Source organism: Dermacentor albipictus, unplaced genomic scaffold, assembly GCF_038994185.2.
Source record: "Dermacentor albipictus isolate Rhodes 1998 colony unplaced genomic scaffold, USDA_Dalb.pri_finalv2 scaffold_46, whole genome shotgun sequence".
Classification (NCBI taxonomy): Eukaryota; Metazoa; Arthropoda; class Arachnida; order Ixodida; family Ixodidae; genus Dermacentor; species Dermacentor albipictus.
The window spans coordinates 389,289-415,790 of NW_027225600.1; the positions used below are offsets into that span (position 1 = coordinate 389,289).

Here is a 26,502-nt window from a genome sequence, read left to right on the forward strand (position 1 = left end):
TCGTGAGCGCGCACCCCGGGCAGCCCCGAGTTCCATTTTGAGAGCTGCTGCCGTCGCATAGGTCCACCGTCTGTCAGCGCTGGTGCAAGGTACATCTCTGCCTTAGGCGTGATGTCCTCTACGGGGACGACTGGGACAACGGGCCGTTCTGGCGAGCGAGTAAGCTGCTGTTTGTGTGGCATGCCTTCACCATTTGGACCGTTTACTTTGCGGTACCGAGCAGCTTTGGAGGCCATAACTGTTTTCTTCCTTTTTCCCCTCGAACAGACCGAGAAAGCTGTGGGCAGTGTGGACAAGCACTGTCACGCCAATGACTGCGAGGACGACGAAGAGGCAGTTGGTAAGCGGATATTCCGTTACGTGGCTCTTCATGGTAGTTGCACGCGGTTAGTCCTTCGGTTACGTGGCTCTTCATCGCAGTTAGGCCTACTTCAAACAGCAGTCATCCGCCCCGCCCCGTCAACACCAGGCAACCAGTTCCGAGAGAGGTGGACATTTCCTCACCGGTTTCTCGCGATAAACAGGCCACCGCCGACGTCGGCCGATATTCCCAACGTACAATCGCGGTCAAAAATACGCGGTCCACGGCTCCGGCCGCCGGAGTGGCTGCGGGGCCACGCCGCGACGCTGCGATCTCCATCGGGCGCCTGCTTTGAGGGTGGACCGAGTAGAGTGTTCTAGAGCGTCGAGTGACGCAAATCTTCGCCCTCACTCTTGTGCGGCCTAGCAACGCGCTTGATAAATTTCAAGTGAGGCGTTCCCAGTGGCGTAGCTAGGTCGTCTGGCACCCGGGGCCCATAGGTCTTCTGTCACCCCCCTCCCCGGGTGTAGGCGGCGGAAAGAGGGGTGTCTTCAGGCGTATATGACACCCCCCCCCCTCACTGGCCCCTTGCACCCGGGGCCCACGGCCCCCCGCCCCCCCCTGTTGCTACGCCACTGGGCGTTCCACCGTTTCGCAGCTGATGGTCAGTGCACAGAAGGGCGCTTCCATTTTGCTTCGTTTGCCGTGCTATCGTAATTCTTGGCACGGCGGCGGCGGATGGCTTGCGGGCAGCGTATTTACAATTGTTAATATAGGTACAGCGGCGCGTGGCACTTGCAGAGACGCCGGACATCTGCGCGCATGTGCGAGTAAGAGCGGGTGCGAGAGAGGAAATATGGAGACTTTTGCTCCTCGAATATATGACTCTGCCTAGGCATTACTGAGGAGTTTCTTAGCGCGTGTTGTATGCGCTTGTCCCTAGGCGTGCCGGCAGATGCCGCGGGGCGCGGCAGTGCTGAACTTAGCGTCGCAAGTCGGCGGCTGGACGTAATTATACTTATTCAATCCTGTTTCTTACTAATTAAAACCACGAGTCATTATTTCGCATTATTGGCGGCGTCTTCAGGACACCAAAGCGGCAACGGGGACACCAAAGTTAAAACCCGGACTGGTCCGTGGGTTGGGGCTCGACGAGGCCTGCGCGTGCCAGAGGTGTGTAAGATCGGCTGTCTGCGATAGCGTACAGCCAATATTATATGCGAACACCACCTGGCACACTTCGGCCTCCGCGGCCCCAACCCACGGGCCGCCCTGCTTCCAGCTTTGATCCCCCCGCTACCCCTTGGGTGCCCTGGAGATCCTGCGCCGCCTGCTTTATTAAAACCTCAGGTGCTCTCCTGAGGCCACTGTTTGCCGGGGGCATGCGCCCTCCTGCAGGGAGCAGTGCCTGTAAAAAATCCAATGTATCGTCGAGACGAAAAAAGCGACCCGCGACTTGTACAACACCAGTCAGAACCTTGCCCCTTCAGACAAAGCAATCACCAAATGGGGCGTCCGTGCCCACTGCCTCACGGCGCGGGCAGCCAGCGGCAGAGCGTAAACAAACTCGATCGCACTCCGCAATGCCGGCATGTCTAGGGGACAAACGCATACAACACGTGCTAAGAAACCGATGTTTTTAGATTCCCAAACAACGTTGCTAAGAGACCTCCTTCGTAGTGCCTAGGCAGAGTCACATATTGAAAGAGCAAAGGCCCCCAGATTTTTCTCTCGCAGCCGCTCTTACTCGCGCCTGCGCAGAAACGTCGAGTGCCGCGAGAAACGCCACGCCACGTTGTACCCACTTGCAATTGTGAAAATGCTTCCGGGCACGGCTGGCAGGTTCGGACGGTTTCTGCAATGTGAGCCTAGTAGCGCTTTCGGAATAAACGAGAAAGGAAAATTAGTCGGAACGGGCGTTGCCACAAAGTGGTGGCTCTTTGCTTGCTACTCCGATGCACCAGTGCCCTGCCATGGCGGCTTTCGTTGAGAGCCTGCATGCATGTGCGCCGTCCGTTCAAACGCCAAGCACGGAAGCGCGGCACACACGGGTGCGAGGCCAGGAGGTGAAACTCCAGTCAGCGCGAGCGAGCGCCATTGTTGTATGCGCCGACGGGGCCGTTATACGGTTATACAGTTGCGGCGCCACGCGGCGCGTCGTATAAGCCGCAGCGGGGGAAAAAATGCAGCGCCCGGGCAGGCGGCTTCGGCGCGCTCTCAACGGCGGTAATTTCTTTCCAGACCGCCAGGCGCCGCCAGCACGATAACGGCTCCGCGGGCTTGTGACCTTTTCTCCGTGCCTTTCCTGGTCGCCGCAAACACCGGAGTTTGCACTCCTAAATGTTTCTTGCTCCGTGTGCGAGGCGCATGTAAATATGAAGCGTGAAATCGGACACTGCCAGGCATACGATCTGTGTGCTTAGCCGAGCGGCTGAACGTGCGCCTGCCGGAGCCGGTGCGTGTGTGCAAGAGATGCGAGCTGGCGCGGGGAGGAAGGCAAGCGCGCACTGACGAACCCTCTTTCCAACTGCCCGTCAGCTACGAAACAGCCGAACGCCGCACTTGAAATGTACCAAGCGCGTGACTTGGCCGCACGCGAGTGAGGGCGACGATTGGCGTTAGTCGGTGCACCCACAAAGCAGGCGCCCGATGGAGATAGCAGCGCCGTGGCATGGGCCCGCAGCCGCTCCTGCGTAGGGAGCCGTGGACCACGTATTTTACAGCGAAGCTGTATACCCCTACCCTCCAAGGAAATCTTCGTATCGTTGGCGTGGTAAGAAAAAAATTTCCCATACGTGGGTCGATCCCGGAGATAGTGAAATGCCGGGCCGACCCGCGACGGAGCTGCTGTCCACATACATAGCTTCGCTGGTCATCTTTCACCGAGTGCAAATGCACTGAGATATTTTTGACCGCGATAGTGCGTCGCCGCTGTCCTTTTGGCAGTTGTGTTGCTCAGTTTCTTAGTTCTTGCACAGCAAGCTTAGCGGTCTTTGTGGCCCTTCCTCAAGCAACGCAACCCTGTAAAACCGGACGACTGGCCAGGGGCCACCCGCTTTATATACCGGTGGGTGCCAGGCGATCGGTATCAAACCGCGCATCTTCCGCAGCCGAGCAAGGAAGACGCCTTACCCGCTTGGTCACGGCTGCGGTGCGGTGCGCCGGTTTCTTGCGAAAAACGGGACGCCGGCGACGTTGGCCGATGCTCCCAGCGTCGCCGGCGTCCCGTTTTTGAAGGAAATCTGCAATGAAACTCTCCCTTCTGACGTAAAGCGGTGCCGTGACGGTGACGGGGTGGGCTCTGTGATGAATCGGGCCTTACAAGGCAGGCTATGTTGGTCTTTCAGCTCGAGCTCTGTTCTTTATGCGCTAAGCACTTTGGCTGCGCACCCCACTGGAGAGCGGAAATTCCGAGCCTGCTCACAATAATTTTTTACTTACAACTAAGAGCCCGTATTCACAAAAAGCGCTTACGATATTATTATTATAGAGCGAATTTCAACCCATCGTGATACTGAACATATTAGCGAAGAGCACGTACGTACTGTGAATCCGGCCCCTGTTTTTAGTCATAGCGTTCCAACCACGTGCTTGCTGAACTTGTCACATGCTTAGGAGCTAACAGCAGGCTTGCTGAACCGCTCATATGCAAAGCAAATTTCATCACGGCGCAGCCTGAACGCGGATCCTAAGCTAAGCTCTATGTAGCTCCCTTTGTACCGAGGTCTAATTCACATAGCTCGTCCTAAAATGCTTGCCATTAGCCGGCTGCTTTTGCTAGTATGTCCAACTGCTAGTATGTACGGTTAGTTGACACTTGCCCTAACAAACATTCTTTCCGAAACCTTTTTTTTTTAATTCGGGCCCTCGCAATTTAGTTGCCCATTTTTTGAATTTCGCCAGTTCACCTTTATGAACGTACAGTTAGCGTCAGAAGTTTGGAAGCCACTGCGCACGTGACCGGACCTGTCGTCGGACGGAGTACTTTGAATCCCCTGTAGAACTTTCATTGCTCCCAGACTTCGCAATTTGAGAAAGGCAACGCTCCTCGCCCTCTTTTTATCGTCCGGCACGCTGCAGGAGCTTTGCGACAGAGCTCAGCGAGAGATATTACACTTGAGCAGTCGCTACGAAATCTTTGACTGATGCATCCCCAGCCAAATTCTACGAGTGCTTTGTTTGCTTCCGGAGCGAACTGTATCACTTGCATACTTATGGGATATTCGAATACTCGTTGCAGAAACGTAGAAACTCGGCCTTATTGGCGTGGCGTATACTTAAGGTGAAGCGCATGTGTCGTGTACTCCTTATGTGTTTTTTGCGCTTTACCTTCAGTATATCGTCTCGGAGAACTATACGGTATAGGTCGTGTATGACCAGAAGTAGACCTCCCGTCGAGCAGAAGCATTTTTTATTGGCAATAGTGAGGCCATATTACTTCGCTTCAAGAGCCGCTTATAATATATATATAGAAAACATTTTGCAGGCGATTCATATTTTGGAGGTTAGGTGTCATGCAGCTTTTAAAGCTGTCCAACACGACTTCAGTAGATTACGATGGAGGCAAAATGCAAAAAAAAAGAGAAAACGTCCGTTTCCCGGGCATTAGGGGCACGTTAGAGATCGCCTTGGTGGTCACAATTAATCCGGTGCCCGTCACTATACGGTGCTTCTCATAATCGGAGCGGAGTTTCGGTACGTAAAACCCCAATATCGAAATGTTAACGACTTTAGTAGCACCGCCAGAGCTCTTTGATATGACAGTCGAATGTACTATTATAAAGCCTTACTTGATTTCGCCCTAGATTACTTTCGTGCGTGCAGTGACTTTTTTGTTTCACTCGTGTTTGGTTGTGAGCACTAACCAAGTTCCAGGAGAAAAGTCAGACCTCAGTTCCGCCATTTGCTGTTTTTATTTATTTATTTATTTATTTATTTATTTATTTACTTCATTTTTTCCTTCCTTTCCTTCTTCTCGTTTTTTTTTTCTTCCTTTGCTTCACACAATGCTGAAAAGCGCGGTCGCTTAGGGTCCATGAACGGAACATGTAACCTCGCAAAGTTTAGACCGATTGCTGCACTTATAGAGGCGCATCATCCGAGTAGATTGTGCTTGATCAGCTCGCAACCCCCTTCAACTACGCGACACAAGTGAGGGGCAATGACCCTGAATGGCTGTAGCCCGCGTCAAAATTAGGCCAGCGAGAGTGCGACATTCGAAACCAGGTGTAAACACTCTCGCACCTTCCTCGATCCGCCTAGATTGAAATCGAGCTGATGGTCTAGCCATCAGCTCTTGGACCCCTCTATAACATGGCAATGGCGGTCAAGTTTACGCATGTGCTGTACTCCGTCGCCATTGTTCAGTGTTCGTAAGAAGGAATAGCAGTAGGCGTGTCGAAGAAACCGATTGTATCTCCGTGCCCTTCCACTCTGTGAAGGCTGACCAGCGAAGCTGTGCGTCATCGTCATCATCATCAGCCTGGCTACGCCCACTGCAGGGCAAAAGCCTCCCCCATACTTCTCCAACTACCCCGGTCATGTACTAATTGTGGCCATGTTGTCCCTGCAAACTTCTCAATTTCATGCGCCCACCTAACTTTCTGCCGCCCCCTGCTACGCTTCCCTTCCCTTGGAATCCAGTCCGTAACCCTTAATGACCATTGGTTATCTTCCCTCCTCATTACATGCCCGGCCCATGCCCATTTCTTTTTATTAATTTAAACTAAGATGTCATTAACTCACGTTTGTTCCCTCCCCCAATCTGCTCTTTTCTTATCTCTTAACGTTACACCTATCATTCTTCTTTCCATAGCTCGTTACGTCGTCCTCAATTTGAGTAGAACCTTTTTCGTAAGCCTCCAGGTTTCGGCCCCGTACGTGAGTACTGGTAAGACACAGCTGTTATAAACCTTTCTCTTGAGGGATAATGGCAACCTGCTGTTCATGATCTGAGAATGCCCGCCAAACGCACCCCAGCCCATTCTTATTCTTCTGGTTATTTCAGTCTCATGATCCGGATCCACGGTCCCTACCTGCCCTAAGTAGATGTACTCCCTTACCACTTCCAGTGCCTCGCTACCTATCGTAAACTGCTGTTCTCTTCCGAGACTGTTAAACATTGCTTTAGTTTTCTGCAGATTAATTTTTAGACCCGCCCTTCTGCTTTGCCTCTCCAGGTCAGTGAGCATGCATTGCAATTGGTCCCCTGAGTTACTAAGCAAGGCAATATCATCAGCGAATCGCAAGTTACTAAGGTATTCTCCATTAACTCTTACCCCCAATTCCTCCCAATCCACGTTTCTGAATACCACTTGTAAACACGCTGTGAATAGCATTTGAGAGATCGTATCTCCCTGCCTGACGCCTTTATTGGGATTTTGTTGCTTTCTTTATGGAGGACTAATAAGGGTACTGTGGAGCCGCTATAGATATCTTTCAGTATATTTACATACGGCTCGTCTACACCCTGATTCCGTAATGCCTCCATGACTGCTGAGGTTTCGATTGAATCAAACGCTTTCTCGTAATCAATGAAAGCTGTATTAAAAGGGTTGGTTATATTCCACACGTTTCTCTATCACCTGATTGATATTGTGAATATCGTCGATATTTGAGTAGCTTTTACGAAATCCTGCCTGGTACTTTAGTTGACAGAAGTCTAAGGTGTTGCTGATTCTATTTGCGATTACCTTAGTAAATACTTTGTAGGCAACGGACTGTAAGATGATCCGTCTACAATTGTTCAAGTTTTTGGTGTCCCCTTTCTTATGGATTAAGATTATGGTGGCGTTCTTCCAAGATCCCGGTACGCTCGAGGTCATGAGGCATTGCGTATACAGGGTGGCCAGTTTCTCTAGAACAATCTGCCCACCATCCTTCAACAAATCTGCTGTTACCTGATCCTCCCCAGCTGCCTTCCCCCTTTGCATAGCTCCCAAGGCTTTCTTTACTTCTTCCGGCGTTACTTGTGGGACGTCAAATTCCTCTAGACTATTCTCTCTTCCATTATCGTCGTGGGTGCCACTGGTACTGTATAAATCTCTATAGAATTCCCCAGCCACTTGAACTATCTCATCCATATTAGTAATGATATTGCCGGCTTTGTCTCTTAACGCATACATCTGATTCTTGCCAATTCCTAGTTTCTTCTTCACTGTTTTTAGGCTTCCTCCGTTCCTGCGACCATGTTCAATTCTATCCATATTATACTTCCTTATGTCAGCTGCCTTACGCTTGTTGATTAACTTCGAAAGTTCTGCCAGTTCTACTCTAGCTGTAGCGTTAGAGGCTTTCATACATTGGCGTTTCTTGATCAGATCTTTCGTCAGTTCAGTTGTATACATTGTTTTCCAGACGAGCAATCTTTCGGAAGTTAACTGGTTCCTTTTGTGTCGTTTGCCGGTGATAGTAGGAGTGCCTGTTACGCGCTGCTCGATAAAAATGCCCCGCTACCCATCGGTGCGGCTTTCGAGCTTCTCACGGCCTAATCGCTCTCTCTGTCCTCAATGTAGACGGCGTTCCGAGCACGAAGCGTCGCAAGCAAGCAACATCGTTTGCAGGTGAGCCTCGTCTCAAGCGATATCTTCCACCGCGCGCTTCCCCACTCGCCTTTTCGTTACCAGAAGTGAATGCCCAGCTCCTTCTCACTAGTAACATAAGCACCGAATTTACTAGCCGGGAAGAAGCACTTCCCTCGGAGACATATTTCTCGCTCTTTCAGCCTAGGAAAAGTTCAGTGGCCGCAACCACCCGCGAGTCCTCGCGTATGTCCAGCTATGAAAGTCGGTGAATCAAGAAATGCACTAGTTGTATCGGGGACCATAAAACTTTCGATAAGCGCGTCCCCATAAGCACCTGCTTTTCACTCGTCGAAAACCTGCGTTTGTTCGGCTCCAGTGTCCCGTAGCACTGCTGCACTGTTGCCAAACCTGCCGCTTATAATATAGCTTAAAATTCGTTTGCTTCTGTTTATTTATTTATTTATTTATTGTTTTTTCGCCATGGCTTTCCTCATTTCCACAGCCATGGAGTGTTACAACAATGCTGAGGACGAAGAATACTTCGACGATGATGAAGACGAGGAGGACGAGGGAGAAATCGACGACGACGACGACGATGACTACGACAGTGACAGTTCGGCTCACTTACAGATTGTGGATGCCGAGGAGGAAGACGACCAAGTACAAATCAAGGGCCAGGGCAGATCAAGTGAGAGGCCTTCGTTTATTCTTCGAGGGGGCTCGCACGAGGCCGGTCCGGATATTCGGGCTGTTTTTATTGCGATAGCAATTAGATGGACACTCCAGGCACCTTTCTGTCGTCGCCGTGATGTTCCGTATGAGCGAAAGCGTGTGAGGGCGAGCCGAGGAACGCGGTTCAATCTCGCGTGCGCGAGCGAGGAACGCGGCCCGGATGCGTGCCCTCTCGTGTGGCGCGCGAGGCAATGGGGGGGGGGGGGGGGGGTGAGGCAAGGGAGGAGGGGCGTTCTTCTCCGGCGGCTGCCAGGGTGTCTCGATGTCCTCCACGCCCGCCGTTCCGTACAGAGTGGAGACATTGCGGCGTCTACTATGGCGTTGGCCACGCGAATTGCGGATGCCGTAGTGGACTCGTTTGGTGGACGTCGCAGGGACGCGTTGCCGGCGCTCGTGTCTTGATATCAATCTGCGACGTGGCCAAAGTGCGCGCTCGGAAGGGCCTCATGTTCAAAACGATCTGCGATGTTTGCAGAGTGCGCGTAGTGCTGGTAGCTTCGTATGCGCTGTGCTTTCGACGTTTCGTTCGCGTTGCAGCGACAGATGCACGGAGGTCAATTGGCTCGCGGCTACTGCCGCGATTCCTAACTCCACCGTTTTCACAGACAGTTTCCGCTGTCATCGAGAGAGATGTGACCATGTTTACCTGTGCGCGCGTGACACCTGCTGGTTAATTTAGGTAAAACACGTTGACGGCCTAGTTGGTTTGAATCCATGATAGACTGGGTAAGCGCGACGGAATAAAGGCGTAGAAAGAAGTAGACAATACAAGGACAGCGCCGTCTCCTTGTGTGTTTTTTTCTACGTCCTCATTGAGTCACGCTTGCACATTCTATCATCGTTAATTTAGTTAATAAGCGAATGTTTACAAGTTTATACGGCCGATAAAACAACTATCCGTACTTCGTACAGCTATCTACTAATTTGCTATTGCAATCGGTGCTTCGGCTTTCGTTCGAACTGCGAATTTTTTTCACACGTCGCTGCTAATGTGGTAAGCCAGCAAAACGTTGACTGGTGGACTTACCCGATTGGTGACATTATGTGACGCAGAGTCCGCCCCGACAGCGAGAAAATGGTCCTTTGATGTCTGTAATTTAAGGGCCCATTAAATTCGCTCAATTCACACGGTCTTCTGCACGTCCGTGAAAAAAGTTCGGAAGATCTTGCGGATTAAGCGCGTTTCTAGGCCCTAAACGATGGCTGGACGTATACCACGTATGGGTCCAGAGTGACAACGATTAACAGCCGTTCGCACTGCTTGTCTGATGGGAGCGGCTCCTCGCAACAAAACGAGGGCCTGTATTCACAAAACGTTTTTACGCTAAAGACGTTCGTGCCAACCAATAGGGATGTAGGACATATTATTAGCGAAAGCGATCAGCCAATGAAATACAGCACTTACGAACGAAAAGGTTTGTGAATTTGGCCTCTGGTTACACTTAAAAAAAAGCTCTCGTAAGGGTTCGATTGGCCGGCCGCCTTTGCTAAAAATGCCTCCAGCATCACGGTTAGCTAGCATGAGCTTTGCGAACGCTCTTACAAGCATCGACTTTTAAATTACAAGCCCTCGTTGTGGTCGCGGTTAATAAGGCGTCCCAAATCTTATTTTGTACTTTCTAGGTGTTACCTTCGGCGCACCAAAAGCCTACTGAACATGAACTATATATTGGCAGCGCTTGCGAAGTTCCAGGAGCGATGTATATAGAGACGGTTTGAGCTGGGGTCGCAGCACGCAGTCAGTCTCGCTGCTTCTGCACGTATCCTTCGGCCGGTGCTTTGCTATGATCCTGCGCAGGCGAAGTGCGCCGTTTCCGGCGCTTAGTTCGTCATGGCAGAATTTGTAAGCAGAACGTTCCACTGCGCAGGACTGCAGGGTAAAGAATAATGCGGCCTAGCAATAGATGGGAGCACTGGTCCCACACCTCCTTCTCATGACACCATTCGTTTCTCGCTGAAAAACTCGCATTTACGGACCATTTTGTGGCTTTATACGTCGCAGATTCAGGCTGCTGGGTCTAATCTCTGCGAATAAATGATTTTTTTTAGGTGGATAGGCAAGAAGCTCACACATTGCTCGTTGAGCCTGTCAACATCTACTTCGATATTTCTTTTGGCGACTTCGCCCTTCCTGCATCCCAGTATTTGTCATGCGCAGGGATGAACCTGAAACGTTTGCAATCACAAGCAAACTCACAAGAAACGTGCTTGTGAGTGGCATAATCATTGCACCTGACGCTGAGCCTGATGCGGAACAGCGACGGTCGACTGGTGCGCTTAGCATCGTGCCGGCCATTCCTTTTCTTAACCCTGCCACAGGCACGTTTGATTCACATCCCAATGCTTCACGAATCGAACAGGTTGGCCGCCCTTCTCCTGCATTCATAAACCTTGACATCGCATATTGTGAAACGAAGGAATGCTGGCGAACGACGCAAACGCAAGTGAACGGGCGCCGTGCCCACTCTGCTCACCCGCTTACACCGATTCTCAGGCATGCTTTGCGGCATCGCACCTTGCATCGCACCTCGGCCAGCACTCTCTTACTTCGCAACACTGGTTTAAGCTTGGTATGCCAGTGCTTAAAACCACTCGTATACGTTTAAATTATGGGGCTTACTGAAACGCAACGCGATAACCACTGAGCCACTTTGTGGATTAAGTTCTATACCTGAAAGTAGTTGGTAAGAAATAGTGCCGGCTTCCCGCACTGTATATAGGGACACCGGACTACGCTCGGAAAGTTCTTGAGATCCTGAGAATATCTTAGTGGATACGGTTAACGTCCCCATGACTTCAAGAAGCAAGAGTGCGTAAATATTCAAGCCATAACACGAATATGACGTTGAATATATTTTGGTTCCCTCCGCAGCAAACTGGACCAGAGACCGAATTCACAAAGCTGTTCTTTCCTAAGTAATGTTCGTCATTCGCCGGTCGCGTTCGCTAAAATAAACGTGTGTTTATCGTGATTAACCGAGCCTCGTTCGTATGAACGTCTCTTGTGTACAAACTACTACTCCTGTAGCTCGAGGCGCGTCACTTGTGCCGCCGTGCCCAAGCGCTAGCTATGTACCAAGGTGTCTAGTGACCGAGAAAATCGGTAAAACCGGGAATGCTCAGGTATTTTGAATAGTTTGGAAATATTCAGGTAAAACTCGGGGAATTTGTGCTTTTATCAGAGAAAATGAGCAGAAATTTTGCTGAAAGGGTACGAAAGTCGCGCTAATGCTGGCTCGAGTAACAGAGATGAACCGTAACGAATCCCCTTTGACGCCGTGTCGCCTGCTGGAGGAGTTGCCAGTGCACAGTCAGCGACCGACTTACCGGACACCCGATAATTCGGATGGCTTTGCGGCACCACCACATACCCCATAGAGTCAATGTATCAGAACGTTTGAAATTTCGGACGCGAGAACCCTTCCCAGTCCGATTTTCCAGACGTTTTGCCGTGACCGCAGGTCCGAAACGGCATTACTCAAAGCCACCACCGCCCCCGCAATCTTTATTACCTTGCCGCCTCGAACCGGCGCTCACGCACGTAGTTCCGCTGGCAGCCGTAGCCACCACCGCAGCAACGGTAGGCCTAGCTCATTCGACGTTTGCTGTTAAGCTTCTTGCCGATCTATGCTATGTTTTTCATTGAAAGAATTAGTCGCTGTCAGCAATGGCACCGACTCCGCCTTTGTGGTCCTGGCTGTTGGCTTCAAGCACGGAAAGCACGATGCGTTGCATAATGCCGGTTCCCGAAAGTTAGCGTCGTCTCAGAACATCAGTGTTACACGGTGAAGCATACGCAAAAGTATTGCGGCGAAGCGAAACAAGCGTGGGAAGGGGCAATTGTCACGAGACACAGTATGTATTCCTTAATTATACACGCGTGCACCCGCCATCTCCTGTGACAGTACAAGCTCCGATATGCCTAATGTACTGGCAGGCCTTCAGAGCTTTCTCGGATGGGGCTGTGGTGATCTGAGCCCTGAAGGGCAGTAAGAGACATGCATTCATTTTTTTTGCGAACTGCCAGATTTTTCGGACGTTTTCGCGACCCCTAGGGAGTCCGAAAAATGGGACGTTGACTGTGCAACTGACTAAGAGGATGCTTCAAATGGTCTGTGGGGTGAACGCGCGGCGGAAGGGGGACGATAACAGAAACGACTTACGCAGTGAGGAATGAACGGAAAAGGAAGCGTTCCGCCCCTTTGAAGGCGCTTCAGCTCAAAAAAAGAAGTCTGGAGCTCAAAAAACAGTGTTGGCTGACGCCGAGATGCAGGTGTCCTTCATAAAACCAAAATAAACGATTTAAAGCAGTAAAACGCAACACTTGGGCATTTGCGTGGGCTGAGAGTATGTCAGAACAGCTGAGGTTGACTTTCCAGCTGCTGAGAGAATCTCACGTGTGAGAAGGTGCGGGCCTAATACTAATAAGCTTGCTATCAATTGATGGAAATAGCTCATTTTCGAAAATATTTACTTCTGTGTGCATCTTTTATTTATTTATTTATTTTTATTTATGGATTCTGTCGTCTTTTATTCTTAACATGCTTAATAGAGAGTGACAGCATCGGGTGACATTATGTCAACTCGTGTTGACAAAACGAAGTTCTCTGTCACTCAGTGAATTTTGCAGATACACTCAGGGAAAGCTTGGAAAACTCAGCGAATTTGGAATTGCCATCTTGGTAGAAACCCTGAGAGCGCATGGGTTCGGCCTCTTCATTTCCATGATTCAGCGTATGAAACTTCACATCAAGACTATCGTTGTCGCTGTTTCGCAGGAAGCTATAACCACGTTGCTAAGCCCGTTCGCAAGAGCTAAATGCAGCCAATCCTGATGCGGGACGATATTGTGTGAAGGCCAATCGCAAAGACCATTTACGAAGCAGAAGCTCTGGGAATTCGGCCCCGGAAGACCGAACACCACTGGCGCTCGCTCGCAAAGCATCTATTACAGCCCCCTATAGAAGACCAGCCAAAAATGTACAATATACGCATGCGCACAGGTTCATCACTATATATATATATAAAAAAATTCTGCTTCCAAACAGACACGCTGTATTGCAGACGCAATCCGTGCCTCAATGAAAGGACTCATCTCGCTTCACGCCTCCAATTATATATTCGTAAGCGAAATTCGGTCGTTGGGTGTTTGCCGTGATGAAGCTGTGGGCATGCGCGTTTTGTCAGGTTTTTCTTTCTTTTCCGTTTTTTTCTTTTGCTTCCCCCCTTATAAAAAGACTAAAAAATCAGTTGCGTGTAGCGCCCGTGGTGTCCCGTCTGTTGTTATTTTTTTGTTTGTTTTATTCGCACTGCAATGGCTTCAAGTATCAGCCAACTCACCCAAGAGTAAATTATTTTAAGGCTCTAAGCGTGCGACAACGCGTATAATGCGATTTATAAACTGCTATCCACTTTTGCTCAGTAGAGCCTCCGCATTTTTTTCAACGCACGCAGTAGCGAAAACGTCGTTTGACGCGCACGCACGGGAAAACTTAGATGTGGGCGAATATTCGAAGTTTCGATATACAGGGTCCTGAATATTTCGCTGCGCGCGTTCTAAAAAAAATATTTTGCGCTCACAGCTGCACTGTTCTTGCTCAAATTTCGCAGAACGATCGCATTTTGGCGTCGACCTCGTTCAGTATAACAGTTGGCACAGTTAAGTGCCTGATTTCTAAGGAAAAAAGTGCAAGTTTGCCGGCGCTTGTGGGGATGCGAGCTGCTGCCGCGACGGCGCAAGCGTAAACTTGCGTCGCTATCTATCCTCATCTGCAGAAAGCATCGTCTCAGGGAGGGCAGTCGCCTGTTCCAGGAACGGGCAACACGCGGCAGCAATCCCTGAAACGCTGCTTTCTGCAGATGACGGCAGGCGGAGACACAAGTCTGTGCCAGGGCCGGCTTTTCAGACGCCGTGTTTCCCATAGACGAAAACAGTTTCTCATTTCTCATTTTTGCCTTAAAATACAGGCGACTAATCGTGCCAAGTGTTATATTAAACGAAGTCGGTGCCAAATGCGATCGTTCTGCAAAATGTGAGCACGAATAGTGCAGCGCTGAGCGCAAAATCTTTTTTAGAACGCGCGCAACGAAATATTGAGGACCCTGCCTTACACACTAAATATTCATATTCGGAAAGGAACTATTCGGTATCATCGAATGTTCGAATAATCGTATAGTTGACGACAACCGACTGTCAGTCTTATCACTGTTCTGCGTCTGCAAAACAAAGTATAGAAAGTCAGAAAGTTTTTGAAGCAATATATTATATCCACCATCATCAGCAGCATCGTCATCATCCCATTTTATGTCCACTGCAGAGGGAGATATCCCTGTTCGGCGCCAACCGCTTCCACCTAGCGCCTGCGAATTTCTTAATTTCATCACCCCACCTAGTCTTCTGTCGACCTCGTCTGCGCTTCCCTTCCCTTGGCACTCATTCTGTAACCCAAATGGTCCACCGGTATACAACGTATTTTCGTATGGTATCCTACATGTTTCACATTGCATTATTGGATATGGGAGTTATAACGCATATGGATTTTTAACAGCGGAGCTGTTTGAGCTTTCGTTCCGCCGTAGAGCGTTACCTCTCGCCACCTCTCGCCTCCTCTACTCCCTGCGTACGTGCTGCTCCCATGGGAAGACCGAAGACAGTCCGGAGGCCCGAAGAAGCGGCTTACCAGGAAGAACGCCGTACTGCCAAGCGAGAACCGATGCGCCGTCGCCGTAGCTGCGGCTGAGGAGAGGCGACGCCGAGTCGAGGATCCCCAGTTTCAGTCCAGGGAACGCGAAAGTCGGCGCCTGAACGCTCGACGTCGCCGAGAAAGCGATCCCGCCCTGCGACTGCTCGAAAACTTCCAGCGTCAAGCCCGCCGAGACAACAACTTAGCAAAACCTACCGTAACCTCACAAAACCTACAAACAACTTAGCCAAGCCTGCCAACAACTTAGGAAAACCTCGCATAACCTCGCAAAACCTACAAACAACTTACGCAAGCCACGTAAGAGCTAGGTGATCACGAGCTCGGCTGTTGACTCCAGCCTTGCACACTAGTGCAAGCTGCGGACTTTTTTTTTATTTCAATAGGGATGGTTGGCTTTTTGCACTAGTCGGCAGGCGTGGTACCTAATTAACCCGAAATAAATATTCCTACTGTAAACATATACGTCTGTGCTTGACTATTAGATATTCGATGCGATATTCGATACTTACTATTCGTATTCAACTCGTGTGCAAAAAACCGGATTTCGCCCATTTTTAGAGAAAATACTTGGTTTGTCCACAGGAGTGCCGCTTGTGTTAGCCTATGACTTTTGCGTATCCTCTTTATTGCGATGCACGGTCCCTCGTTGAATTTGTTTTATTTTGTTGCGCAGACGCGAGCACTTCAAGGAAGAACTGCAGTCGGGCCCAGTCGGGTAGTAGTTGCAAGGTTCACGCCGAGGATCTCAGACTGGAAGGTAAGAGGCCCGCCGCCCTCTAAAACGTCGCCTATGCGGTTTAGCCAGCTTTGTCGTGGAATTATGGAATCGGAATTTATATGGCCAGTGATCCGATTTGAAATAATACCGTTGTGCCAACTTGACTCGTTCCGTGGGCTGGCTTGAGATCTGCGAGGCGTTCATTCTGCGGGACATGTTCTCCCATTGTTTGCCACGAGTAAACCCTCGTTCCCGCACCTTGGTTAATTGTGCGAAAACGCAAGGGATATTATAGCACGTTAGAAAAATGCTTGCCGAGGAAGGAGGATGTGCGATTTCCGGAGAGGTGAGATGCAAGGAGAAAAAATACACTACTGTTTATACCATACTGCTGTAAAGAGCTTTGTCCCGGTATTTTTTGAACAGAAGACCTCGTCCAGAGTCACCTGCCTCTCCCATGTCTTCAGCACATTTCTCAAAGTGGGATGATAGCGACGCGATCCCGACACCAGGAAAAAGTAAAATGGTGGCCTACCACGGTACAAAAATTATCACCCTTAAAAGTGAATGAGGGTGTAAATGAGTGTAACTCGCATCCTCACGTCCTTTTTGGTCGTAAAAGTGTGAGTTATAGACGCATTTACACCCTCATCACACTTAAGGGTGTAAATTATTTTAGGGTGCACGCATACGGACCCACACAGTCTGACTCCTTCAAGGGACCCTGGGCGACTTCTTATCGAAGTAGAGAAATGAATTTGAAGTTAAATTAGGCCATTTCGGAAAAATTTTGCTGCAAACGGCACCCTTCGCGGTGCTTCCGCTGCTTCAATTACTTGCACTGCGAACGCCCCACCTAACGAACGTCGCCGAGGCGCACAGTTCAAATTTGATTTTGGATGTTCACGTCGACGGCACTGATTTTGGCGCCTACGACGTGTCAGACGTAGTCAAACGTGCCAAGCGCGGTTGCCCTTAGCGAGCCGCAGTGCGCTCAGCCAGGATGGATGGATGGATGTTATGAGCGTCCCCTTTGGAACGGGGTGGTGGGTTGCGCCACCAAGAGAGAGAGAAAACTTTTATTGTAAAGTTTTAGTGGAGCTTTCTTTCCAGCTCTTGCTACTATACTGCCTAATATCCTACCTATGTTAAACAGCCAGTTGCAGCCAGTGAGCGCCCCGCGGCGGTCGCGCTATCTGCGCTACGTAGCAGACCGCAAGCAGCAAAAGGCATCGCTACAAAATCGCGGCCGTGTCAAAGCAAACGTTGCACAGCAGCGTTTGGTCTGCTGTGTGCACGACAGGGCTAGAGTGCGCGCTCGTGCTCATTTGTTCCTGTCTGGCTGTGCTACAGATAGTAGGCACATCCAACCTGCCTATTTTTGAAGCGCTATCAATTGCTCAATCATTACAAAGCGAAATGTGCCAAGGCGTCTAGCCAGCAGCAACCAGGAGCGAGCGCGCGCTGCCAAGCGTGCATGCGAGCGGAAGCTTTAGCTCGGGCCGAACTCCGACGCGGCCTATTCAAATGCAGGCAAAGCGCAAAAAAAAACGCTCTCCTGAGATAACTCCAGGACCGATTTTAATGAAATTTGTTGCAGTTGAGAAAGAAAGGTAAATTCTAATGAGTGTCGGAAGCGAAATTTCGATTTAGGGCCTGAATTTTGTTGAAAGGATATTCAAAATTGCGAAAGTTGGAAGAACAATAGAAGCACGAAGCTCACAAATTAATAGCTCTTCGTCAAAAACAGATATCGCGGTTCTGTAAACGGGTCCATTAGATGATTCAAAGAGGACAAATTCGATATGTCAACTTATATATATTGCGCGAATTTGTTACGTTCTCTAGGATGGTTCTGCAAAAGCTGTATTTACAAATTACTAAATTTTGTGGGATTCATGAGTAACATATCACTTTTGTCCGCTTTAGATGTACTATCAGTTGCAATTCACAGAACTGTGGTATCGATTTCCATTGCTGAGTTACGGAGTTGTAAACTTGAGTTTCGTTTTCTGAAAATTTGCCATTTTTGCGAATTTTTAGTAAAAAAATTGACGATCTGAATCAATAACAATCAACAACAGTGGACAACAGTGACCAACAGTCACTACATTTTTTTTTCTTTTAAATGCAACAAACCTCGTCAAGTTTGGTGCAGTGGTTGCCGAGAAAAAAGAATTCTCCTTTTACATGTATTTAGATAGGAGCACCCGAGATAAACCTTCCTCTGAAGTTTCGCGTTGTTCGAGGTTGGTTGAATGCTCAAAACTAGTCGAAATTAGCGAGACCGGACGACTACGACGCCGATCAGTAGAGTGGCCAAGTTGCTACGCGGGCGGCCGCAGCCGAGCGTGAGTAATTATTATCGGAAGTTGAAATCCTATTTTCCCTTATTTCAGCCTGTTTATGAAACTGCGTCAATAACAGTAGCAGTAACCATACAGCAGTAGTCAATAACAGTAACAGTAGGAAGAAGCGCTTTGATCCAAAGACCCTTCTTGATTGGTGTCGGCTATTGGCCAATACGTGCTAGCCGCGTATGCGAATCCGCTATATTAATCGTCTATATTACGAAATGAAGCGTCCAGAAAAGATCGAGGAGCAGGCTTCTGTTAAAAGAGAGCGTTTTAGAGAAAGGTGACTTCGCGCTCTGCTTGCGACTGAAGAATGTGGCTGAGGTATTCAGCAGCGTATGCTATCTGCGGAGATATGGTTCAGGGTCCCTTTCAGAGAAACCGGGTTCGTTCTACGAGTGGAAAAGGCGCCAATGTAGTTACATTTGAAACAAAAGGTTGGACGGCGGTGTCGCCGAGTCTTTTTGTTGTTTTTACTTTTCGCTCGCGTCAATTTGTCACTCGTGACTATTGCCACCGGCTGTACTGTAAACGTGGTTCTAAGCGGCTCCAGCTTTTCTCATCCTTCGCGGCGTTTGTCCAACCCGTTTGCAGATTACGTACCAGACCACTACATCGACAGTTACGGTGAGTGTTTCGCTGTCACTTTGCTGGGTATACTGCAATGCCTATACTGCGACGCAGCATCCGATAGCTCGCCGCCTATTTTTATGCACTGTAGTAACTTCGATAGTGCAAAATAAGCGCCGAATGGTGTTACCTTTAGCGTTAGTGATGCGTTTAACATCCGAAACTGCGCAGTTGGCAATGAGGGACACCGTATAGCTGCCGTTTTCGGATTAGTTGTGACGACCTTGTTCTCTACCTCTCTCTCTCTTTTTTTTTTTACTGCCGTCTGAAATACAGCTCACAGGCGTTTTTGCATTCTGCCGCGAATTTGCCATATATAGTTTGACAGTGACGTATACTGCCAGAGTAGCGGGTTTATTTGCACTCATTAAACGGCTATGTCCTCTTCCTCACACGTCCGTGCTGCAGCAGTTGCGAATTAACGAACGCTAAGCCCTAAGATCGGTTATGTAATGCCAATAAAATCAATTTTGTAAAAAAAAACTTATGCCCCATAAACCCCACATCGCATAGATCCATATAAAAATGTGGGTCGTTGGGAACCCTACACAAAAAGTATGTTCCCAGATTTCGCATAGGCTTATAGGATGTGGAAGTTGCGGCACATACGGTCGTTCTTATAAACGATAGGGCAATGGTGCGATAGAGCCGAGGCACGCTAGCTTTCACAGGCGCTGCCGTAGCGATTGCGTTAAACTCGGCCGCTTCGACGGCCCCCGTGCTTTGACCGCCCCATTAGCATATATGGGGCCGTATAACGTAACTATTCCCATATGTTTTTATTCCAATCTCCTGACGTCAAATTTACGTAACTGCCGATGTAAGCATCGGGCGGTCACCCGCAGGGTTTTCTGAACAAACCAATCAAATACTCCCTTCGTTCATAGGTCACTTTTGTTTGCTTGAAAAACGAATAGCATCGCCTGCACTGAGCATCTTGTCTTATCTAATTGGCTCACAAGAGGCGAGGAGCACGCTCAAGTGGAGAGGGATTCGATGGGGCCGAGCCACTGCCCTGAATATTGATAACCGGATGAAGAGGGTGGTGCCGGCGTCTGCGATTGGTCCGCTTAATCTTAGCTTGCGGTGGCTCGTCGACAATCGCGGCGGCATGCAACAGAAGGTTAAGAATGATGCTAAAACGGATCCTCACCGAAGAAGAGTTGGCAGAACGAGGTCGTAAACCTGCCCAAAGTCCTCGAAAACGCTACACGGCCACGCAAAAAGTTTTATTACACGCAAATAAACCCATGCTATCCGACAGGGGCGAGTAGCTAGTGCCAGTGCGATCGGCGGCGGCCATCTTTTATTCCTTTCGGAACGGGGCAGCCTGCGGCTATTCAGAAGAAATTTCAGTTTTGTTCGGCATATTAATGAATCTGTAATGCGTATGTGGCACTTTGACGAGGTAAGTTTTTGCGGTTTTGTGACGTCGCGTGAGAGGCAGGTGAAGTGGGTGCAGCCCGAAAACTTTTGACCAATAGCCGAGGGCTAATGGCAAAACGGCATCGAATCAGAAATAACTATTTTTGTTTTGTTCGGTCTAATATCAGATGGGGAGCTATCGCGGTTTTCGTGACGTCGCGTGACAGACAGGTGGAGAGGGGGTGGTCCAAAATGTTTTTGACCAGTCACGGTGGGCTGATTGCAGAATTGGAATAGAAAAGTTTGGAATAGTTTTACGTCATAGCACCCCTGCATTCCACGTGGCGATCGCGGCCATTACTTTCATCCGTTTCAATACAGAAAAGAGGGACAGCTGTAGCCTGGCGATTACCGTGACTCACTCGGCACGTTCTGTCGACATCACCGAACTCTCTGGCGACATCATCAAGCTTGTCTTCAAAGGAAAGTGAGTCGGCTGGCACGCTTTATGTACGCCGTTTGACAGAAGTAGACGGGCCACGTTGCCTGCGACCGCCACACTGACTATAGAGGCTGTTTAGGCGAATTCCCGCAGTATGCAGTTATCCTCCGACGCCCGGGGGAATGAAAACTGTCTGAATATCTGAATTGGTTGATATAGTATAAACCTTGCGCTCCATGTAGACAACGCGCCCTCGCAGCTCCATTTGGAGCTGCGTGTAATATTTAATACAGATAACAGCGCACGCCTCGCCACAAGGAGCGCGCATGAGCTACTAGAAATTCCATGTTAAAAAACCTGTTTCGCGGCATACGCGAGTTGAAAAGCACCTAATCACACCTGCTTGCGCAGTTAAACTAAGTATAACAGACTAATTACCCGGGCCCGAATTCACAAAACCAAAAATTGTTCGTGAGATCAAATTTCAGCCAATCTGGATGCAAGGCATATTGTTAGGGAAGGCGACCGCCCAACGACAAGGAGCCCTTACGAAGCATTCTCTAAAGAAATGCTTTGTGAATTCGGCCCCCGGTTCGAGAACTCGAAGCTGCGAACATAATTTGGGTGCATGGTGCATGCGAGCAGCATAAAAAAAGATATATTGGAATAAGTAAGTGCAGGGATGCGTCAAGAAAGATCGGATTAAATGCGCAGAAGCTCTCATGATTCACCGTTGCATATTTTTGTCGAGTGTGAACTACTTCGTGAATACGGGCACTGCATAGTCAGTAATAATTCTTTGATCCTCCCTTTCCGCAACCACAATTACGCGCTTCCGCTTCCAAAAACTGTATATCAAAGAGCACGCCTGAAGCATTCAATTCGCAGGCATAGTTTGTCATTGACCACTGCATTCGTTATTGATTTCAACGACCCCAACGATTCGGTGACGGGTGCTTGCGTGCGTGTGTCTCGTTCTCGCTTACAATCTGCTTCTTGGAGAATCTCGGCCATGCAGCCCGAATTCACAGCTATTCGTAAAACAAGGATGGTTCGTACCATAGCACAGCGACCCTGACACTGAAGGCGTTGCCTAATGAGGGATCGTCTTACGGGCGCGTAAACGGAGTGTATCGTGTCTCATGCGTGGTGTGTCAACACGTTCGTCGTTCCTCGATAGTAGCCGCAGGAAGGCGTTTGTGCGGTACACCAACCCAGAGACGGCTGCAGCCAACCTGAAGATCATCGAGAAGGCTGTCGGCAACGGGAAGGTCGTGCGAGTGGAGAGGTGCACCACGGGCCAGCAGACGCCGCTGGGCAACTTGCTCGACCTGTTCCGGCTGCCCTTCAACTGCACCGTGGCCCGCCTCAAACAGCAGTTCCCTTGCTCACGTGTCCAAGTGCTCAAGCATGGGTGAGCGATGCGGGCCCCATCGCCCAGCCGCGCACGCGCAGTACATTCACTGCAGCGGTTCGTAGAGAAACCGGTCCGTCTCGACAACGAGCAAAGCAAGAGGAGTCGACTGGCCAGTGACCTTGCAAATAACTCTCAACGCAATTGCGACAGGCGAATCCGTTTTCTCCAGTGCTTAGGCGGCATGAGAGTACGGCATCACTTTATTTTTCTTTTTCTTTTTTATTTATCAGTTAAGCGGCTCTTGACGCGTCAGCCGTAGAATGCTGTCAGCCTCGACGTAGGGTCCAGGTGTAGAGTCACGCTAAACCTCGCGAAAGTGATCGCATGCCTGAAAGTGATCGACAATATCACCCCGGGCCATTTCAGAGGCCCAGTAACACATGGCACAGGTGGCTCTCATCAAGGAATTTCTGCATTTGTGACTTAACCCCAATACACAGGCCCTGCTTGTGCGTACATGTAACCCCAGATTGCACAACACTAATTATAGGCCTGCATGCTCTCGCAATAAATAGAACAGCGATGGACACGACAGCGCAATAGCGCCTAGCTAGCGCTAGTGTAAACTGGCCATAACACTCTTGTGTACGGTGGCCTCATGCAAGGACGTCGTTCAGGCAGCTGGAACGCAGAGTACATAGAACGCTTCCGACAGGCAATTCGACAAACGTGGTAAAAACCACGATAGAGCATCTGGGATGGGTGCTTGGGGGGTGCGTAGAACGCATTTGCTGGTCTGTTTTTCAGTCCTTTATCTCTCCATCTTATATTGTCTCATGCAATCCCATGGCTGGACCGAGATAGACCTTGGTTCTACGAGGGTACACATGAATGCGCGCTGATGTGTAAAACTATGCTGCCTTTTCTTCAACTCTGAGATCATCCGATACACAGTAAAGTTTGCATGTTTGTCTAGTTTGATGTTAAATTTTTCTTCCTGCAATCGCACGTCCTTGCATCTTAAATGCAGCTTCCTGCAAGCCTTCTCTATTCAGTAATGTTTATTCCTGCTGTGATATCTGCGATAGTTGGCTTTAGCTTAATAAGATAATCGATTAACCAATATGGAGACTTTAATGAACCACACTCTTAGGCAAAGTTACACCCTTTGGCTTGCCCCTTCTGCCACACAACAATAATCGTTATCTGCCTTGATGTGTTTCCTTTCTTTAACGCTGCGAGCCCGGAACTTTCCAGTAACGAACGGCACGCGCGTTATCAGCACAGAACAGTTTACACCCTTTGGAGTGCGCCTTCTGATAACGCGCGTGCCGTTCGTTACTGGAAAGTACCGGGCTCGCAGCGTTAAAGAAAGGAAACACATCAAGGCAGATAACGATTATTGTTGTGTGGCAGAAGGGGCAAGCCAAAGGGTGTAACTTTGCCTAAGAGTGCAGGTCTAGCACGATTTCAGACGCATGTGTGTGGGAGTGTGTGGTTCAAGGCTGGAGCGCCTAGAAGAGCTGTAAACGTAAACCTCAGGAAGCTGAAGTCTGTTTCGCGTCGATTACCGAGCGAACTAAGCATTGCTGAGACAGTCCGTGCACCACTGCCAGCCAGCTCACCTTACGAGAGTGGTAAACGAGGCCACTTTTTTTGCTAGGCTTATCTGCTAAAGCGACGCTTCGTGTCTCTTCCTTTCGCTCAGCTTCGCCAGACTGTGCTTCAACTCTACAGACGACCTCAAGCGAGCTCTCCAAAGGCCTGGGTGTCACACGATCGATGGCCATCCGATCCTATTAAGCCTTGTGAAGGATTTTCAAGAAGGTAGATCCCATACACCACCATGGTGTTGGCTTTTAGCGGCCTAACTCACTGGCCGCTGCCTAACCGTCCAGCAGGCCGTACGCGCAATTTCGAAATTTAGCTATAAATAAACAAGTTCCGCGCCGGCTTCAGTGTTACATAATCGCAAGTACTCGTGAGGCCAAAAATTAACGTAGATGTTAAAATTTGCTAGATCAACTTACGCGACCGTGCCACGTGTCATGTTGTACATGCTGTAACATGCACCTGGCGCAAACTTTACTCCGACTCATGTTCAAATTGGGCGTCACTAAAACTGGTCGAAACGTTCAAACTAACGTTATCGCTATTTGAGCGCTCGTTATCCTTAAATTGTAAAAAATTCGCACTTTAATTTTAAATTGTAAATGCACTGCGACAATAAAATTGATCTCATCCCATCAAAATCAATCGTCGCTTAGTGCACTCTAAACGCAACGAGTTCTACAAATGTGTACACGTTTATTTTTGTTGGTAGCAATGTCCTAAATGATGCTAAGCTTAACGTATTACGAGGCCTAAAGTTTGCGTTCATCAAAACAAATTTACAGGAGCCAACAATGTGACAGCGGTGACAGCTACCCAGGTGTCGTGTTACAGCGTGTATAACATTACGTCTAGCGCCGAACTGCAATTACCCCTGCAACTTTTGAGAACATCGATGTCACCTTTACACCTTATGAGAAATGGCCAAAACATCCCAAGCCGGTGCGGTTCTTGCCTTTATTTAGTGTGCACATTTTACTGTTTAAGCTTACTGCGTTTTAGGGCAGCGGTGAGCACGTTCGAATCGAATGAATATGCCTGTTCGAAAAAATAACGTGCTTCAAATACCGAAGCTAATGCTGAATACTTCAGTTCATTCTTTGAATGACAACGCAATGCTATTTGTTAATTTGTTCAGCGGTAAAACTGAGTGAGGATTAAGTGAAACGCCACCATACTTAGAAAGGCACTTGAGGCGGCCGGTGAAGCGCACGCGCATGGGCGACAGGCCGAAGTGATATCTCGAACAGATTGCGAAACGAAAGCATTCGAACTTTTTTTAACGTTCGCGCACGCCTTTATTTCCCAATAAGACACCCACTACCCCGGCCGGCACTCCTGGTACAGCCGTGGAGTCAGCGATTCCACGAGCCGCGGTGGTCGAGGCTGGGGAAAGAACAGCCAGCCGGGAGAACGGGCCTACTGGCGCGGCAGTGGTGGCCGGGGCGGTCACTCCAGCCGCATGGGCAGCCGGCCCTCCGATTGGGACGGTCGCGGGGACTGGGGCGCGCTCGACGACCGGCACAACCAAGCCTGGAGCGGAGGTAGCCGGTCCTTCTGGAACAGTAGCAGTGGCGGCCGCCGTGGAATGAGAGGAGGCCGGCGAGGCTCGTGGAGCCGCACTTGAGGCCGCCTGGATGCCCCAGAGTACAAGCTTTTTTTTTATGTGTGTGTGTTTGTCCAGTTTTTCTCTACTTTTCACCTTTTTGCCCTCACTTTTTATACATTTTTTGTCTTTGTTCAATAAAGAAATCATACCCAGCTCAATGTGTAACTCGTGCTGCGTTATAGAACCGAACGGACGAGAGCAGTTCGTTCACGAATGGTTCCAAATTTCATGTGCCGAATAGCGTTGATCGGCAAATTTAGCGCCCACAGTGCGTTCCTGTCGAGGTTTTCAAACTCGGCAAGTAATCGATCCTAGAGATCGAGAGGACGAGACAAAAAGTGAAGAGCACGAGCTTCGAGAGCCTGAACTTCGCATAGCAGCAACTGATTTTATTTAGAGAAAGGGCAATGAAAGTAGACCCTTGAATCTAACGGACGAGTTCGATGTCAAGGCTCCGGACACGTCGACACACCTGACTCGGAGAGAAAACTCTGCATAATACAAAAGAATAAATTCCGCCGGATAGCACAGCTTCAAATACGTCCGCAGTGCCCCTGATACCAAAGGAGGAACCTTGGGAACGCCCCAAAGAACCAATAAAGCGAAACAAATACCAAGGAATTATAAGGCATGCACAGGACATTCAAAGAAAAAAAATTAAAAGCCACCAGTGTAAATATGCTACGCTATTGTGCTAAGCGTGTTTTGTCTCCTTACAGCAGAAAGACACATCAATAATTAGCATCTTCCTATGCAAGTCGAAAGCAACCTCCAAGGAAGTGAATTTCAAGGCACTAAACATTAACAACTCGGGATCACCGTGATCAGGGTGCTGCTCTCATGCAACCATATTGAATTCACTACCAGGAGAGGTAACTAACGACTGTCAAGTCCATTTGTGCCCCCTCTGAGCAAGCAGAGGCGCGAGGCATGTCTCTTATGGCCCTCACACACCTAAGCCAGAGATATATAGAACGACTCAACAAGAGGAGAAGGAAAAAGCATGGAATTAATTGATAAGACAATGGTAGTACAAATCAACACGTCTACTAACAGATGCCGGCTACGACTGCGACACAGGATGTAGCGCAGCAATAATAGGCCCGAAAGAAACTAACGCAACCTCGCGAAAGAGCACTGCATGTAAGCGTCCTAG

The 26,502-nt window shown here is 49.2% G+C and overlaps 1 protein-coding gene across 3 annotated transcripts; it reads left to right on the forward strand.

Annotated features, from left to right (window-relative positions):
• Positions 1 to 25,504, forward strand: LOC135913907 (uncharacterized). Of its 3 annotated transcripts, none has more exons than XM_065446593.1 (10): positions 1 to 159; positions 268 to 340; positions 7,816 to 7,863; positions 8,327 to 8,512; positions 15,934 to 16,017; positions 18,927 to 18,959; positions 20,709 to 20,814; positions 21,950 to 22,183; positions 23,835 to 23,953; positions 25,051 to 25,504. In XM_065446593.1, exons 1-10 carry the CDS (start codon positions 112 to 114, stop codon positions 25,362 to 25,364), a joined length of 1,245 nt encoding a protein of 414 aa, XP_065302665.1. In that variant the 5' UTR covers positions 1 to 111; the 3' UTR covers positions 25,365 to 25,504. The 3 variants fall into 3 exon arrangements, with proteins under 3 accessions (XP_065302665.1, XP_065302666.1, XP_065302667.1); XM_065446594.1 differs by having other exon boundaries at positions 21,953 to 22,183; XM_065446595.1 differs by lacking the exon at positions 7,816 to 7,863.
• The last annotated feature ends 998 nt before the right edge of the window (positions 25,505 to 26,502 follow it).